The 18,787-nt window shown below is 35.8% G+C and overlaps 2 protein-coding genes across 3 annotated transcripts; both read left to right on the top strand.

The window, feature by feature from the left end:
• Positions 1–323: 323 nt before the first annotated feature.
• Positions 324–1,771, top strand: LOC113705902 (limonoid 7-O-acetyltransferse-like). The gene has a single exon (XM_027227808.2). It carries the CDS (start codon positions 324–326, stop codon positions 1,644–1,646), a length of 1,323 nt encoding a protein of 440 aa, XP_027083609.2. The 3' UTR covers positions 1,647–1,771.
• A 10,767-nt stretch (positions 1,772–12,538) lies between these two features.
• On the top strand, positions 12,539–17,671 carry LOC113705868 (serine carboxypeptidase-like 2). 2 transcript variants are annotated; one of them, XM_027227776.2, is made up of 14 exons: positions 12,539–12,846; positions 12,962–13,107; positions 13,575–13,651; positions 13,923–14,045; positions 14,887–14,989; positions 15,475–15,512; positions 15,634–15,735; positions 15,857–15,943; positions 16,390–16,551; positions 16,654–16,725; positions 16,810–16,928; positions 17,014–17,127; positions 17,241–17,286; positions 17,412–17,671. In XM_027227776.2, exons 1-14 carry the CDS (start codon positions 12,554–12,556, stop codon positions 17,493–17,495), a joined length of 1,566 nt encoding a protein of 521 aa, XP_027083577.2. In that variant the 5' UTR covers positions 12,539–12,553; the 3' UTR covers positions 17,496–17,671. The 2 variants fall into 2 exon arrangements, with proteins under 2 accessions (XP_027083577.2, XP_071913636.1); XM_072057535.1 differs by lacking the exon at positions 13,923–14,045.
• Positions 17,672–18,787: the final 1,116 nt, after the last annotated feature.

An 18,787-nucleotide genomic window follows, 5' to 3' on the forward strand; every position in this document is an offset into this window, starting at 1 on the left:
TTTGATAATACTCTTATTCATATTGCTTTCTTTTTATTGTCATTGGCAGGAAAATTAGGACTTTCTCAATTTATAGGGGGCGTAATTCATTTACTACAACGTACTAGTATAATTTGAAAATTATTACTCAAAAGCAGAATTGCCAATGAAACAGCCCCAGACGAGCTGATCTTAAATATGAAAAACAAACAATAAAGTTTATTCTTCCATTAAATTTAAAATTTTAATTTTATGATAATTTTATCCTCTTTTTTAATGGCTAAAAATTCTTGTAAACATGTCCCTGCAGCATTCATTTGAGTGTCAATCAGAAAACTGCATATATGGACATAGAAATTATCTCCAAAGAAGAAATCAAGCCAGCATCTCCAACTCCCCCTGAGTTGAGAACCTTTAAGTTTTCAATCTTGGATCAACTTACTCGTGACTCTTATACAAATATATTGTTCTTTTTCTCCCCAAGAAAACAACAAGGCACTTATCTCAACGATGTTATTTCCCAAAGAAGTCGATGTCTAAAGGAATCACTATCAAAAACCTTAGTACCCTTCTATCCACTAGCAGGAAAAATCAAAGATAATTTGCATATTGAGTGTAATGATGATGGAGTTTACTACGTCGAAACTCAAACCAATATTGGACTGTTAGATTTTCTGAGGAAGCCTGAAAATGAGTTCATGAACCAGCTATGTCCATTTCATCCAGATTCCACGGAATTATTGTCAAAAAGTTATCCTATCATGGTTCAAGTAAACATGTTTTACTGTGGTGGTATTGCCATTTGCTTAAGTGCTTCCCACAAGATTTTTGATGGTCTCTCAGTTTCTACATTCATGCAAACTTGGGCAGCTACAGCACGCGAATCAACGGTACAAATAAATCCCAGTTTTATTTCATCTTCCTTATTTCCTCCCATTTTGGATATGTACCAAGATTCACCTCCTGTGGTCTCCAAACCACAAAAGAACGAGCCTAAATATGCTACAAGCAGATTTGTGTTCGATAGCTCGGCCTTGGCTGCTCTTAAATCCAAGGCAGCTACATCAACATCTTCCGCGAAACCAAGTTCAGCCAAGGCTGTTATGGGACTTCTATGGAAATCTGCCATAGCAGCTTGGAAAGTAAGGTCTGTTTTGTTTATCCCGGTGAATCTGAGGACAAAAGTTTCGCCCCCTTTATCACCTCATTCACTAGGAAATATCATCTGGTTGGCTCGTGCTAAATGTTGTGACAATCCTAAGCTAGAGCTGGAATTGCTGGTAAACAAGATCTCAAATTCCATTGGTACAATGAACGCTGATTTTGTTGAATCTATAAATGGTGAGAATGGGATAGCCTTAAAAGATTTCCATGAAGTGTTTTATGACCCTAATAGTATGGCTGAATGTATCTATATCAGCAGCATCCGCAAGACTGGTTTTTATGAGGCTGATTTTGGATGGGGAAAGCCCATATGGACATGCATTGCGCGTGGAAACAGAGATTTACACGGATTGGGAAATATTGCTCATCTGATCGAAACAAAATCTGGTGATGGGATTGAAGCATTGGTGACCATGAAAGAAGAGTACATGGCTACACTGGAGAAAAATCAGGAGCTTCTCCATTATGCTTCTTTAAATCCTAGCCCTCTTGATTCAAGCTAGCTTTTCAGCATGTTTTGTCTGGCTATGTTTCAAATCCTACAAAGCAATTGTGAAGGTTGGATTGTTATCAAAAGAAGGTTGTAGGAACAGAAAACCATGAATTTGTGTATTATTCTCCATTGGTTTGTTGATGATAGGGATATAATTATGCATTTTATTTGTGGTTATTTGGTCTTAATTTTGGCAGTTTAGTATACAAAGTATTTGATTTCTGCTCATAATTAGTATTTGTGTTAATTACAGGCAATTAGTGTTGAAAGTGACGAAAGGGAGACAAAATCCAGAAGACTCTTGCCTCTAAGGCGTGCCCATGCTAGACAATGCAGAGTTGCGTGAAAAAGCCGGATTGCGGGTCCTATTCCTAGGGCCACCGCCTTTCCTTGGAGCCATACTTTAAAACTTACGTGGGATTAGGAAATAGAATGGGAAGAAGACTTTTTGGCAACACTTCAATAAGGGAAATAAGAAGAAGAACTTGGGAATTCTTTTCCAACACAAATTCCACTTGGGAAAGCACGTGGGTGGCGGCGCAAGAATAAAAGAAGAAAACAGCAATAGACTAGGGATCATCTTCGTCTTGGACTTTTCTTCTCTCGGCTTTTGCTTTATCATTGTTAGTCGCTTAGCGGCCGCATTGTTTTTCACTTCGTCTTGGGTTCAGCAAAAACTTCATGAAAACTATGAATTGCTTCGTCGTTATGTGGCAAGGCTGAATCTTTTATCTAGTTGAGAAATAAATCAAGGATTGGAGCACCATAACTGTGAGATCGTTTTAATTGTTTTATTTTTAATTTATATGTTCATGGGTATTTGATTATTCTCTATTTTTCCCTGAGTTATTACTGTTTAGATTTATTGGATAATTAGGCCTGTTATTCGATTGTCTAAATAATTGATAGCCAATTAGGATGTTGGCGCGTCGCCTTTAAGTATCTTGATTAGTAGCAAACGAGACAATTTCACCGCCTCGCAAGCGGTTTAATTTGGATCGTGGGGATAATTAATCTAGCCTAAATAAACCCGCATGTGTGTTTGTCATCTAGAATTGGGTCTTTCTAATTCCTAATGCTGTGGCTACATTAAATCCTGTGAGCATTCCTGGGGTTGTCTAATCACAAGAGGGTAGTTTATGAGCGTCTCTTGACTACCATAAAATTAAGGAAAGATTGGTGGTTGGGTGCGTCGCTTGACCACTATAACCAGTTTATTCGTGAGTATATGAATTGTCCCTTGTATCTGTGATCAGTTGTGTGCTTCGGTGCCAAGATTAATTCCTTGACTAGGTTGTTTTAATTAATTGTTATTTGTGTAATTTGGTTCCTGCGATCTTACTCAACTTTAAATTTCAGTTTTTATTCCTTTTAAATTAGTTGGTACTACTGCTAAAATCTCCCCCCATTTTCCTGTGTGATTTGCCTACCTGTTCCCAGAGGAGACGACCCTACTCACCACTATACTTATTCAGTTTTGGTAGTAGGTCTAATATAAATTTTATTTTTGGTGGTTTGACACCCACCAGTTGACTTGCGTTTGAAAAGAAAAAAATAACACCTGATATGATTGGGAGTTTGGCAGACCCTGTTTGTGTATAAACAAAGAAAAACTTTGGGGAACTTAAGGCCTTAGTTCTGAATTATGTGCCATTAGTGTAGTGGCAAGTGGTTTCCCATCACACTTTCAAAATATTAATTTAATAAATTATAATATAGTGTCGTATTTATTTATCTGATCTGACGGTTCATCTTTTAACTCTCATGTAAGTCTATTTAAACTTCTCCCCTCTTATAATTAGTTTAGAGTAGAAGTAAGATGCTTCGTTGTCGTTGCAGAAAAAAAAAAGGAAAGAAAACAAAAGAAAAAAACAAAATCACTATTGTAATGTATCTCTTTCTTGATTGTCAGGGTGGCCAGGGTCAAGCTTAGGCTCCGGTCAGGGAGGAGAAAATAAAGAATTTGATAGAATGAAAGCGACAAAAATGAACACATGGGAACAAAAAAAAATGTACAATAATGAACTTTCACATTCATACACTGCCCTAATAAGCAATACTTTCTCCGTCTTATTTTGATAGTTCTGATTTTTTTCACATAATTTAAGAAAAAACAGTTAATTTTATTGGAACAATCAATTTAGGTAACTATTTTCCTAAAATACCCTCACATTAATTAAAGTACAACTTTATGGGAACTTGAATTGATGATAAAAAAAGAATCAACTCTCATTAAATGGGGTAAGTTTATAGTAACAATAACTTACATTAAATAAGGATATTTTAGAAAAATTAAAATATTATTATATTTTTCAATTAAAAAGTGGATTATAATTTAAGACAGACGAAAAAGAAAAATAGGATTATCAAAGTGAGACAAGGAAGTATTATAACGTAAATTTCAATATAAACCCTCCCCGGGGGACGAAAATCTTTTAAGTGCACAAGGCACAAGGCACAAGGAACGCCAGCCTAATGGCATCGATTTTGCTGAGTTTTTGTTGGAATAAACAAAGACTCGAGCCACTTGTTTTCTGACAAAAGAAAGAGAAAAGCGCAAATAATTGGTAGCTCATCTCTGGCTGTCGAACATGTGCATGTCCACGTGATTATGACTTTCGAGGTGCAGATGACGGAGTGACTTTAATGGGATGTGGATGTATTAGGATAATTTCACATACCTCTCTTGAGTCTTGAGAGGTTTCTGACAATTTTATTCATCTACCTTGAAGTTTGTAAAATTATATACTTATCTACTAAAATCAGAAAATAAATCTTTGAAAAAATGGATCTAAATTCAAAGGTTCCTGTACATCAATCAAGCATGGTACAAGTCTAAGGACAAGGAACACATGGTAAATCATCATTTGGTGCCACACTGGATAACATCGTAGTTAACCACGGGGCCAATGGCTCAGTGGCCACCAGGGAGGGACTTAAGTCCCTCCTTGGGCTGTTGGCTAGGGTTCAAACCTCACCAGCAGCGAAAAAAATTTAAGGGTTGTGCCATAACACTCTCTTGGTCTAGTTGGGTTTGTATACCCACTAGCCCCTATAACAGCCTCTTTAGGCTCACCTCCCCTAAATTAGGATAGAGTAGGTTATACAAATGTATCGTAGCTGACAAAAAAAAAGGATAACATCGTAGTCATGAGAAGAGTGACAAGCATCTTAAATCATCAAAAGGGTGAATTTAAGCAGATAACTACTAAACAATACGCTAAAACTGTAGACAATACGAGGTGCAAGAAAGACTAATTAAATAATAGAATTCCATTGTTTGTATATGATACATGTTTGAGCCTGTAAGAGCTATGCTGTGCAGTATCTCAAATGAATTTCAGCTGCATCGAGTTATAATCCTACACTATCCAACATGTATCATGAGAAGCGTGCACAAAACACACTTCAAGCATCAGTTCAGAATTACCACAATGACTATTTTCTTCTCTCTCTCTATTTCCTAAAACAACAGGAAGATGAGCCTAGGCATTTCAGCTAGTACTATCAACTTGTATCAGTTGGCTGGGTTTATGGTCCAGCGTCTTGTTTATATAGCATGCTACAATCTTGCACAAAGAAATTGCAGAAACCTCTAAAATGATCAAAAATTAAGTGACTATTCACATCATATTTAACTCGTCCTTCTCAATTTCCAACAGCCCCTAAAAGCTTTCCTTTTCCCCAGAGGAAAGTACAAGTTTAATCTCCACTGTATTTCCACCTCATATTCAACTCTCACTTTCCTTTTCTGAAAGAGAAAATGCAATGAATAATTAAAGGAAAACATCGATCGAGTTTGTTTGGACAGAGAGAATTTGGAAAAAAAAATTTTGTCTCACAAATCCCAATCACCTTTTTATCTTCTCAACCACCTTTTTATCTCACATACATCACATCACAAAAAGTGCTACAGTAAATATCTCAAATAAATCATCCAAATAAACTCTTATCCAAACAAACATCCCTTCCCCAATTGACAATGTATCGATTAGCATTATTTGAAGTAAATAAAGCAAAGGAACATTAGACAGTTAACTAGAAGGGGAAAAAAATACAACTGATCAAAATACTTCCAAGCAACAATCTTTCCTAATTTCTTATAACTAGAGGTGTGAAAATGGATGACTTGATCGGGTATGGGTTGGTTAAAATGGGTAATGGGTATAAATGAGTAAATCAAAAAAATGAATTGGGTAACTCAATTATCCATTTATAACCCATTTATTTTATCTTTTCATAAACTCATTTAAATTCATTTTTGTAAACTATGTTATCAATTTGTACCACCATTTGCACACCCATCATTAGTTTTAAATATTTATTTATAATATTCAATAAACCTAGTTACCAATTTTTTTTTCATCCGTACTCTATGTCGCAAAATTATATACTATTTAATAATTGAACAATAAGAATATAAAAATTTGACATAAGTACTATAAAAGTTAACATAAAACTTGATTCAAAAATTTTGAATTCCTAATATTTTTTGTGTAAATTTAAAATTTCATTTTGAAAAAGTAGAAAAAGAGGCTAAAACTTGTCATAAATTGGGAATGCTAAAAAAATGAGTAAGTTAAGAAACTAAGAGAAAATAAAATGATAACATAAAACCCATAAATAATAATAATAATGAAACAAAAGTAATTAACATCATAACAAAATAAAGAATTTGAAAAAAAATGGGTGGGGGAAGAGAGGAGGTTTTGGGGAGACAATTCTAAATGGGTTAATTGGATTTGATGTATTATCCATTAATACCCATTTATTCAATGGATATTATTAGATAACTCATTTGTACCTATATACAAAAACTTAAAATACCGATATCTTTCTATTCATGGACGAATATGGATAAATTTAGTTAAATGAGTTTGTTTGCCACCTATACTTATAACAATCAAAATCCACTTTTATGGCTAAGTATCATACATCACTTGACTATAGGACATCTTCGTTTAATGTCTATCTCTGCCATCTGCCAAACGAATATACCTCTCCCAGCATGCTTCATCCCTTATTTATATACCCTGTACCTCTAGTATCAAAGCCATTCTGCAACCATGATTTTCTTTTTTTTTTCTTCCAAAATTTATCAACCTTATAACTGATCCCAGGGAGATTCTAGAAACTGGTGTGGCCAACGTGTTAGATCAAGAGAAGAAGGGCTAAGGCCATCAACAGTACTATCTTTAAATTTAGCTGAAAACAATTACAGAAAAAGGAACTATCTACATCCTGTAAAATACCAAAAATTTTATGTACCAAAGATTCAGGGATCCATCCCAATGGCTGCATCACAAAAAAATGCTAAAGAAAATCATTTCCTTCCAATAGCTCATGACCCCTCAGAAACCAAATATAACTAACAATAGATTCTTTATTGCCCTATAAAGGATATCAAGCTATAAAGTAGTCAACATAAAAAAATAGAAACAAAAAAGAACTCAAGGTCATCGAAGATTTAAAAAAAAAAAAAAAAAACTGCTAGGAAAGCATATTTAGCCACTACCTGTTCAGATTATTGTTACAGTTTCCCTAAATCCTTTACCCCAAATCTTCTCTCTTCTGTCTGAAAATGTTACCGTCAGTGCCCAGACCGTACAATGTCATATTGAGTCTATGTATCTGGGCGATTTTGAATTGGCTAGAGGGCGTCTATCTTGTATCCCATCTGTAAGTAGCATATTAAATACAACTTAAATTATGAAATGGCTCATACTTAAAAGAAAATTTCTAAATGATCCAAACAAAAAAAAAAAAAAAAAGAAGACAAGAAAATTAGCTTAAAATAAAGAAGAAGAAAATCTGGGGCAAAAATGATTGCGCAACCAGTTTCTAAAGCTTTAGTGACAAATTATAATTCATCGTATACAAGACACGTTATATAATTTCGTAACAATGACATGAAATAATAAGATTGTTCACAATTAAAAGTATGTGTTATGTTATTGTTATGTAACATTATCTGAATCCTACTTCTCAAAAATTTATTTTGTTGGCAAAATTTAAACTGTTATGATTGATCCAAAAAGGACAAAAAAGAGAAATTAAAGTACATGGTTGAGATCCTCTCTCTCTCTCTCTCTCTCTGGTAATATTCCAACCACGTGCAATGTAGTTTGCTAATGACAATTTCCTCTGGCGGAGAAAAAGAAAATTGATGCCGTGAGAGCTTCAACAAAATGACAACCACTATAAGAAAAACACTAACCGCTAATCTATTTGTCATGCATGCAAACGAAAATCTCCACTTATTTTTGTGTCCATGTTAAGTTGGTTGACTTGGCTGTCAATTCAGTAACAAAATCAGTGACGTTTCTATAAGGACTCCATTTAAAATGTAGTTCCATCCAGTTCAAATGTTGTTCTCGATTTTGGCAAGCTTCATAGTTAAGTTTCAAACTGAGAGTAGCAATTATGTATATATATAGCCTTCTAAAGAGATCCAAATTCACTATTAATGCTCTTTTATAAGCTTGTGAATCCGAAAAGCCTCTTAGCTAGGGATATTTCATGCTTGCACCTGATAGCAGAGTTTTAAGAGGAAAATGAATTAAAAACTTTACTAAGGAGTTTTTAAGCTTTTTATTCTTTTCTCTTGGTATCTTTTCCTTTTCCTTCTCCTCCTCACTTTTGATGAAGTACTCATGAAGTGTAAAGAAGAAAACTTAGGGATGCAATTTTCTGGGATTTTTTTAATATCTTGATGGCATTACTCCTTCAAGTTGGATCTCATAATTCAGAAAATTTAATCTCCTGTCACAGCATGATCCATTCAAGTTGCTGAAAACAAAAATAGAAGCAACAAATTATTGCTCCATGAACACATGAAAAATTATCTCATAAAACTTGATTCATTTTGGTGTCATTGCAGGTAACGATGCTAGGATTGAGCCACATATTGATCTTAACGTCTATATATGTCATAACCTTCTTTCTCCTTAATCTATGTAGCAAGATAATAACACTTAGGCACAAAGTTACATCTTCTATTCCGGCTCCAAAACTAACTATCTAGATTTTACATAATTATACTTCTTGGTAACATGTGGTGGCGTTGTTAAATTGATTGCTTTAGGGATACTTCCTTGGAAAACCTACCATTAATAATCACCTTCTTCTTCCTTGCCAGCGGCTTAGATTTTACATAATTATACTTCTTGGTAACATGTCGTGGCGTTGTTAAATTGATTGCTTTAGGGATACTTCCTTGGAAAACCTACCATTAATCATCACCTTCTTCTTCCTTGCCAGCGGCCAAAGTCGCCGGCTCTCTTTCTCTCTCTGAAATTGTTGCCGCTGCCATTGCTACCATGTGCAGCAGTAGCAGCGGTTGCCGCTACTACTGTCTTGATCTGCCGTGGCTTCCTTATCAAATGGCTGGCCACAGGCCAGCCTTTGTTTAGCCAAGAGGTCGCCGATGTTGTACCGGCGACCTAGCAGCAAGGAAGGCTCAAGCGACCCTTTCTTCTCCTCTCCCCGAACCGCATCTTTTTTTTAAACCCCATCAACTTTCCATATTTTCCTTTCTATACAAAAATTAACCCTAAAGTTAAGGAAGATTCCTGCCTTGACTCGAACTCTTTAGAGTTTTCTTCAAATTTTGCCCTTAATTGATTTAATTAACTTTTTAAAGTTAATTAGGCTTTACACGCCTTTATGTTGGAATGAATATAAATGTTGTACTCTTTAGTAGGCAAGTTAATTATTACTATTATTGTTTTTGGACAAGAGAGGGGATGGAATGCAAGAAACGAGTAGAGGGAAGGGGAAAGAAGGATTTAAATCCAAGTCCTCCAATTCTTAGAGTCTTATCTTAGTTAATTAAACTTTTCATGCTTTTATGTAGTATTGTTTCATATGTCGTATTCTTCATAAGGGTTTATTGAGTACTTATGTGTTGATTCATAACTTTTGGAAAATCTTCGGAGTATCTAATTTTTACTTTTCCAATATCCTTTTAATAAATTTCACTATGATCTAACAGATATTGATATAGTTCTAGACTATTAACATGAAGAACTGAAACCATATGCTTTTGAGAATTATGAGAGTTAAAGAGAGTGTTGGTAATAAATAAGCACATACTTAGTTCACACAAAATTTAAAGTATTGTGGAGGCAAAGTTATTAGATCTAATGGATTGAGACACAGGGTCAGTCACAAATACTACAAGATCTGAGTCCAACACAGAAGACATGGAAAGTTGGTTGGTTGTGGTTGGCGTAAAATATGATATTAACCATGCAATGAAAACGTTGACGAATAATAATAGAGAGCCAATCTTACGGTGAAAACAAGGACGAACTGTAACTAGGAATCAACCATACAATGAAACCGTGGACAATTTTTCAGCAAGATAAAGAAGATTATGTACGTTAGTCTAATTTATATTTCAATCTCCAGCAAGCTTAGGTTCCACCATGGGATTGATCCGATTTTAACCTATTTTATATCCTTTCAACTAGATTCGTCCCATATTTGCTTCTGTTTCAATCGGTTGAACCGACCTATGTGGTTCAATTTTTCAAAAAAATGAGTTTGGTTGAGATGATTGAACAATTACACAACAAACTTACTATTTGTGGGTCCAATTACACAAGAAACTTAAAATTGTGGGTCCAATTTGTCAAAAAAATGAGTTTAGTTGAGATGATTGAACAATTACACAAGAAACTTAAAAATTTGTGGGTCCAATTACACGAGAAACTTAAAATTGTGGGTCCAATTTGTCAAAAAAAAAAGAGTCTGGTTGAGATGATTGAACAATTACACAAGAAACTTAAAATTTGTGGGTCCAACGTACCAATTGAGCAGAAGGAATTGTACTCTTAAATCTCAGTACATGCTAGTTCAATCATAGATATAGTTAAAATCTCTTAGGTGCTATTTTCCCCTCACACTTTATTACCGGGCATCCTGCACCTTTCACTACTGTCTCCTCTCACACATCATGTCTTTAAGTTGGAATAGTATCAACCTTTCATTCGACGGACAACATTGCATTCAAGGTTCTAGTGGGAGGAGTTGCCATTGCTACGCTCCGATAACAATACTGGGTAGGGATGGCAACGGGACATGGGATCCCTCTCCCGTAAAAATAAAATAAAATCTGTTAGGTGTTATTTCCCCCTCACACATTAGAACTAGGCATCCTGCACTTTTCACAATTATCTCCTCCTCACATATCGGGTCTTTAAGTTGGAATAGTATCAACCTTTCATTCGACGGACAACATTGCATTTAAGTGTCTAGTGGGAAGAGTTGCCATTACTATGCTCCGATAACAATGCTGGGTAGGGAAGGCAACGGGATGGGGGATCCCTCTCCCGTCTCCCGTCCTGGTGCCAAATATCTCCCTATACACCCACTCCATCCTTTGCCCTTACCCTTACCCCGCCTAGCTCCCCTCAGGGAGTTTGCAGGGGAATGATAAAAATTTGATCCTGTAGCTATTTGCTTCCATAATAACTAACAAAAATTCAACATATCAACCCATGGGGGGACGGGTGTCCCTTATTGCCATCACTAGTGTTACATATTATTGGGTCCTTTTATCACAAAAGCTATCTCAAAAGTTAAAGTTTTCCCTCACACGTATAACCAAATATCCTTTCCCTTCCACAGTTGATGCAGAATAAACTGAAAATTCCCCATTCACATCAGGCCTGAGGTTGGAATAGCATCAACCTTTCATTCAATGGGTGCAGGTTGGGAAAACACCAACCTTTCATCTGACAAGCAACATTTCATTCAAGTGTTTAAATTGATTAATTTTTCATGGTCAGCAATTGACAGTTTAAATACTAAATGTGTCATGTTAAAAAGTTTGAGAACGAAATGTATCTATGACCTAAAGTTTAGGGACATTTTCCTGCGTTTTACTCTTTTCTGTCAATATGTTAAGTTATAAGACGCTCTAGATGAAGACAGAAAATGTTTCTTTGAAAACTTCCATTTAGGAGATACTTAGGATGCGAGTTTATGGGATCCTTTATACCTTCATTAATTGTATTAGTACTCTTTCGTGTTGGACTCAATAGCTCAGAAATCTATATTATCTCCTGCCACAAGATGATTAGTTGAAGTTTGCTAAATACAAAGTGTATAGGATCAACAATTTGTTGCTCTATGAGTATAAGATTAATTATTAAGGCCCTAAAACTTACTTGTATTTTGGTGTTATTCCAAGAAAAGAGGTCAGCATTGAACCACGTATTGATCTTTAAGGTCTATACCTTTGATGATCTTCTCTTTTCTAGTCCACATAAGCTAGATTGATTACATGCTATTTGGAGAAAAATTTACCATCCCGAGGTTAAAACTGAGACATTTCCCTTTATGGCTTCAGGGATACATACTTGGACATCCAGCGACTAAAGTTCAAGGAATTCTTAACTATCTAGTCCCGTTTGCTTATAGGATGGGCTTGATTTCTGATGAGCGCTATGTGGAATTCTAATGTACTATGGGAGGGACGTGGGGGGAGGGAGAGGAGAGGGAGGAGGGGCGGAAGAGAAGGTTGCAGGCTGGTGATGTCGGCAAGCTAGTGGCGAGTTGAGGTGGGGGAGAAGGAAGAAAATGATGGAAAAAGGTGAAAATTTTGTTTGTTTTTAGATATTAAGGGACGTGTACATTAAATATTTTGAGATGTTTATAGAGGATTACCGTAAACAAAATAGTAAAAAAAAAATTGTCTATTAAAAATTAGACTAAAAACCCATGTGAAAATAAGCTAATAATCCATACTTAATTAATAATTTTTTATTTAATTAATTGAACTCCGTTGCTCCAGTCATTGTCATGCCAAACCAAATTGATCCGTTGCTCCAGTCGAGCCCACCATTTTTCAACATTACACGCATCATTATTCTAATGATGCGTGTAATGACTCATTACACGGCCCGTGTCATGGGAGATATTATACCTCCCATGACACTCCAACGGAGATGCTCGTATATAGAGTTCGCCGAAGAACTCTATCCAAGTGTCTGGAGTCTAAAGTTGCTCTGCCTGGTGCCCAAAACGAGAGATAGGCCAAGCTCTATGGAGAAGTTGCAGGTGCTCCTAAGGCATCCTATCTTCTGCAACCTGTTCTTGCTGCTAGTTTATGTTCAAGCATGTTCAAACCTTGCTATGGCTGGTTCCATAGTTAAGTTTCTTCCAGGATTTGAAGGACCCCTCCCCTTTGAACTCGAAACCGGGTGAGCCACTAAGTATAACATATATATATATATATATATATATATATATATGACTAGAAATTAACATTGATCAAAACTTAGAAGAAACAGTTGATCCATTTTTTGATATTATCAGGTATATTGGAGTTGGTGAATCAGAGGATGTGCAGCTCTTCTACGCTTTTATCAAGTCAGAGTCAAATCCTCAATCGGATCCTCTTATCATTTGGTTAGATGGAGGCCCTGGCTGCAGTTCATTTATTCCACTTTTCTTTGGGATAGGTGAATTCTAATGCCTTACACTTTGCAGTAGGTGTCACAAAAAAAAAAAAAAAAGAACAATTGCGGCACTATTTTGATCTTGATTTTGTATAATCTTGAAACTCTGCAAACAGCCTTTCTGGTTGAAACTCTGCAAAAAAGACAAAAGACGTTGTCTGGTTGACGAAGCTTTATGTAAGGTCTTTTGTTTTGTTTTGTTTTTTTGGGTAAAAGTATTAATTTTATTGAATAGCATCCATTTGTCGCCAGTAGCAACTGCTACAAACATCTGTACAATAACTAACTACACGTTCACATCAAATTAAAAAGCCCAAAATATACAATAAAGCTTTTGAAAAATGTTCCTAAAAACAGCTAATTCAAATGGAGCCATAATCTTTATTTGTCTTTAATGTTCAAGTGAGGATGACTGATAGACTGGAGTGCCAGCATTTGATCAAGTCACTGGCCGTGATTTTCTGTTGCAGGACCAGTAATTTTGGAGCCATTGTCGTTCGACGGCACTCTGCCCAAATTGGTATTAAATCCCTCTACTTGGACCAAGGTAAACTCAAGAATTGAGTTTCTCTTTTCTTTTCTTTTATTTTCTTGCGAGAGAAAAAGAGATTTAAGTTGATGAGTATATCTTAGACTCATAGAAGTGTTACATGAAAAGGTTATTGAGATACATATGTAAATAAGGTTCCAAATTTTTTCTTTTTTCTTTTTTTTTTTGGAATAATGTTCAAATAATCTTTATCCAAACAAACCTAATTTTCAAGATTAAGAATTCGAGTAGACTGCAAGATTGAGAATCATTTCTTGTTACTTGTTAGGTTGTAAGCATCATCTTTCTGGATTCGCCAGTTGGAACGGGTTTTTCTTATGCTAAGACTGCAAAAGCTTCTCAATCTTCAGATTTTCAAGCCTCTGATCAAGCTTATGAATTTATCAGGAAGGTACACGCCCATCACTCAGCTAATTAATGAATCGTAAGGCTTCATGGAACGTTGGACAATTACTAATTAGGAAAATGCCATATTTGTCTCTAGACCCTTTATTATGCAAAAAGACCAGTGTACTATCATTTAATTATTTTTCTTCAGAATAGTGGAATCCTGCATGGCTCTGCCCAAAATTGCCTCCATTGGATTCAAGTTCTCTATGAACACAGTTTTGATTGTATAGAACAGTTGACAGTGAAAGATGAATAAAAGTTACATCAATAATAATTGGGTATAGTAGTTTCGACAGTTAGCGTCATGGAAGCTATAGTAGAGGAGGAGGTCTGTTGCATGGGGAAAGATCCCAAAGTCTCATGAAAGGTGGCAATCTCTAGAATGGAATATCCCACTCACAGTGTTTAGTTAGTGAAATGTTCTGATACGGGCTCCTATGATAATTAGTTTAACATGTATACTGAGATATTCCATCTCTTGTACAAACTTGTCCCATATCAATGAACTTACAGTTTTACCTTGAAAAAATAGTGGAAGATGACTAATTTTGAATTTGATGCTTACAATTCAATTTTGGGTACAAATTTCAATAAGCGAGGCAATTTATTGTCTTTTTGCATGTTGTTGTATTTTAATGTCTACAATTGGTTTGCGAGTGCCTATAGTACACAGTGCAATTGCGACTGCCAATTAGAGAGGCTTGGGTGGACGATATTTGTTGCGTTTTTACCCATTTGAACCTCGAGTTAAAAGCTTAATTTCCTTTGAAATGGGAAAGAAATTATAGTTAAAAAGATGTTTACCTTTTACAAGATTGGTTTTGATGTTGATTATATTGCAGTGGCTACATGATCACCCAGAGTACAAGTCGAATCCATTCTATGTTAGTGGAATCTCATATGGGGGCATTCCTGTTCCAATATTAACTCAACTTATATCAAATGGTAAGATTTTTTCAATGTGGCTCTTTACCCTAGGGAAGTTTTTCGGTTGTGTTACAATCTGATTGTTGAAATTGTTATGCAGAGATACATAGGCATTGTAAGAGATCTGAATATACGATAAATGCTTTCTGTAAGCTTGTAGTATATGCGAAGTCTCTTTAGGTAGGAATATAGTTGCCACCTTAACCTAAATGGGTTTTATTAACATAATGCAGAGCTTTAAGGGGGGGGGGGAGGGGGGAAGGGTTAAAAGTTCCCTCAGAAATTTGCAGGCTTTTTATTCTTTTCTGTCCATATGTTAAGTTATAAAACGCTCCAGAACAAAGCAAGAAAACGTTTCTTTGACCAGTTCAGATTTCTACATTATCTCCTGCTACAAGATGATCAGTTGAAGTTTGTTAGATACAGAGAGTATAGGATCAATACTTTGTTGCTCTATGACTATTAAGGCCCTAAAACTTACATGTATTTTGGTGTTATTCCAGGAAATGAGGACGGCATTGAACCACGTATTGATCTTAAGGTCTATACCTTTGATGATCTTCTCTTTTCTAGTCTACCTAATCTTGATTGACTACATACTATTTGGAGAAAAATTTACCTTCCTAAGTTTAAAACTGAGACGGCTCCATTTATGGCTTCAGGGATACATACTTGGAAATCCAATAACGAAGGTTTCAGGAATTCTGAACTATAGGGTTCCGTTTGCTTATGGGATGGGGCTGATTTCTGATGAACTCTATGAGGTAACTTATTTCTTTTGTTTGTTACCTATTGATATCTCAGAACACTGTCATTTGTCACATGCATTCTTACGATGTAAAATTATCCGTGATTTTCTAATTGACCTGTATATTTACAATGCAGTCCTTGAAGGTTAGCTGTAAAGGGGAATATGAAATCATAGATCCCAGTAATGCAGCGTGTTCGAAAAATATGCAGGCATACAATGAGGCAAGCAACCATATCTATGCAATTTTTATGTGACTCTATTTTCAAAAATTAGGCAAGGCCTAATGGATTTACTTAAAGCGTCCCCTAAACTCAAGTAAGAGGGACAGAGTTAAGGATTGTCAGTGTAACCGTTTCTGACTAGTGTAATATCATTTGAACAAGCAGTAATTCATTGTAACTTACTCGTACAATTTCGTAACAGAGTTGCAGTTATTGTTAGGGGCTTACACAAGCACTGATCGAACATCATACTTCTGTTGCGAAATTGTAGAAGTTAACAATGAATTACTCTAATTTATTCAAACAATAACACACTTTCCAGAAACGGTTGTATTGACAATTGGTTCCTACCCCTTCCCTTTAATTTGCGGGCTACAAAAGGTGGGAAGAATCAGAATAATGGAACGGGCAACCAGAGTGATGGTGTTAATAATTTGCTTCTGCAGTTGGTTCGTAATATTGACGATCAACAGATCTTGATTCCCGTATGCCCTCCCCTTTCACGAGAGCCAAATAAATTATTTACTGGTGGGAGATCCATTATACAAATGTTGTATAAGAAGTTTGAAGAGCTAGACGTTCGGGAATCTACTCCAGTCAAATGTCGAGTAAGATACTACTAGTATCGTTCTATGTAAACTCGTGGATAAGAGCATCAGTTCTTGGTAGCGTAACTGATCGCCGTTTCTTCTGTTCACTGGCAATCGTAGATGGAATGGATTACGCTTGTTGATCACTGGGCTAACAACAAGAGCGTCCAAGAGGCCCTCCATGTGCGAAGGGTATGTCTAAATCGAGCACTATGGTATGTAGCATTTGAAGAATGCCGAAGCAAGCCTGAACTGATTTATGTAATCACATTGCAGGAAACTATCGGACAGTGGGTAAGCTGCAGCGATACCTTGCCATACACAGAAAATGCAGGGAGTGTTGTACCATATCATGCAAACCTTAGCACTAAAGGTTATAGATCCCTTATATACAGGTTTGGTTCCTAACTCTGAATCTTGATGCATATAGGTTAACAGCAGTGATTTTGAGTACTGAAAGTGGAGTACTTTGTGATTCAGTGGTGACCATGATCTGTTGGCCCCGCACATTGAAACTCAAGCGTGGATAAGATCTCTACATTACCCAATTATTGACGATTGGAGACAGTGGATTCATGAAGGCCAAGTTGCCGGGTTTGGTTCAAAATTGAACAATGTTTCTTTTCTTGATTACACCACCATTAGCACGAGATAAAAAGATGACTTTACCCATCTCATCTAAATTTGTTCTATTTTCCTGCTTCCAGTTACACAAGGACCTACGCAAATAAGATGACATTTGCAACAGTGAAGGCAAGAAATTCCTGTTTCTGTTGCTTCAGTGCAAGATTTGTTCACATGGTAACAACTGACAACAAGGTTAGAACATTCTTGGGACTAACTAGCAGCCCTTTTTCTTTTTCTTTTTTTGGGTGAAGGGAGGAGGCCATGTTGCTTATGAGTTCAAGCCTGCCGAATGCAGAATTATGCTTGAGAGATGGATATTGCATCAGCCTCTCTAATCAGTTGGCATATGGATATGAACTTCTTTGATCACTTCTGAGCATCAAATGTTCCACTCTTAAATATAAATTATTGTAACTTTGGGTCATGAGACGCTTCTAGTCCAAGTCTCCAATGGATTGCCTTCTTATCGAATAGTGAATAAAATGTAGTAGTTAAAATGGGAATCACGTTACTTACGCCTCCAAAACCTTTCTATATGACTGTTGAAGCTTTTACTTTGAAAATATGTCATTGAAATAAATTTCCTCATTTTTACAATAAATAAAATTTTGAATTCACAGGAAAGTACCGTTTGGCAAGGAATTCAAATATTAAAAAAATTTGTTACTCCGTTAAACATGAATGGAGGGAATCTACCAAAGCTTTTAAAAGATGAAGAGGAGTAGGAAAAGGAGTTTCTTATACATAATTGAAAAGCAATTTTCTTGAGAACACTTTTAAAACCTAAAGAAGATCAAAAGAAGAAATCCCTCATGTCTTGGACTGATCTAATCACTTTTTAAGCAAAACTGTGACTCAAAAGTACCTTAAAAGCCTTCTTTTTTGGGTAGCCCTAAATTACGTGTTTGTGGCCATTGATGATTTAGTAATCGAAGACTCACACTTGACTCACACTTGAATAGATCCGATCTTTAGAAATTCAATAGGTCAATTTATGCTACCCATCTCACCAAGTGGTGCGATTTAATCTAGACTGCTGAATTTTTGAAAATCGGATCTTCCAAGTTTTGGTTGAACATACTAAGGGTACTAGGAGGCATAAATCGCGTGATGGATGTAGGGAACTAAAGACAATATACCCAGACAAATATGCGGATTAAGGGAATGATTGAATTTTGGTATATTTTTCTTTTATCCAGCATGACATGCAAAATTTTTTTTTTTGTTTGTGTATGAGTATGAATATGCATGACACTTGACATGGGGAAAAAATTCACTGAGTTGTATAGAATAAGGTTGATAATCCAATGTGCTTCAAACTTCAGGGCAATGCAAAGGCTTCAAATCCATTGCATTACATGAATTTGGCAATGATGATGATGATGTACCTAGCTGCTGCACTAGATAGCAAAATCACAAATTGTAAAGCGAGGTATTCTGTACATTTTCAGAAAATCTAACAACTTGCAGGTTGAAGCATTGTAACTTGATGCTATATCTTTTTGGATTCATCACTCGTGGCTTCTGATGTACTTTCACAAAGTAATTGAAAGCAACTAAAACTAACTTTGAAGCAGAAATTGTTGTAGCAAAGATAGATAAATTCCTCAAGAAGATATTACTGGAG

This window comes from Coffea arabica, chromosome 1e, assembly GCF_036785885.1.
Source record: "Coffea arabica cultivar ET-39 chromosome 1e, Coffea Arabica ET-39 HiFi, whole genome shotgun sequence".
NCBI lineage: Eukaryota > Viridiplantae > Streptophyta > Magnoliopsida > Gentianales > Rubiaceae > Coffea > Coffea arabica.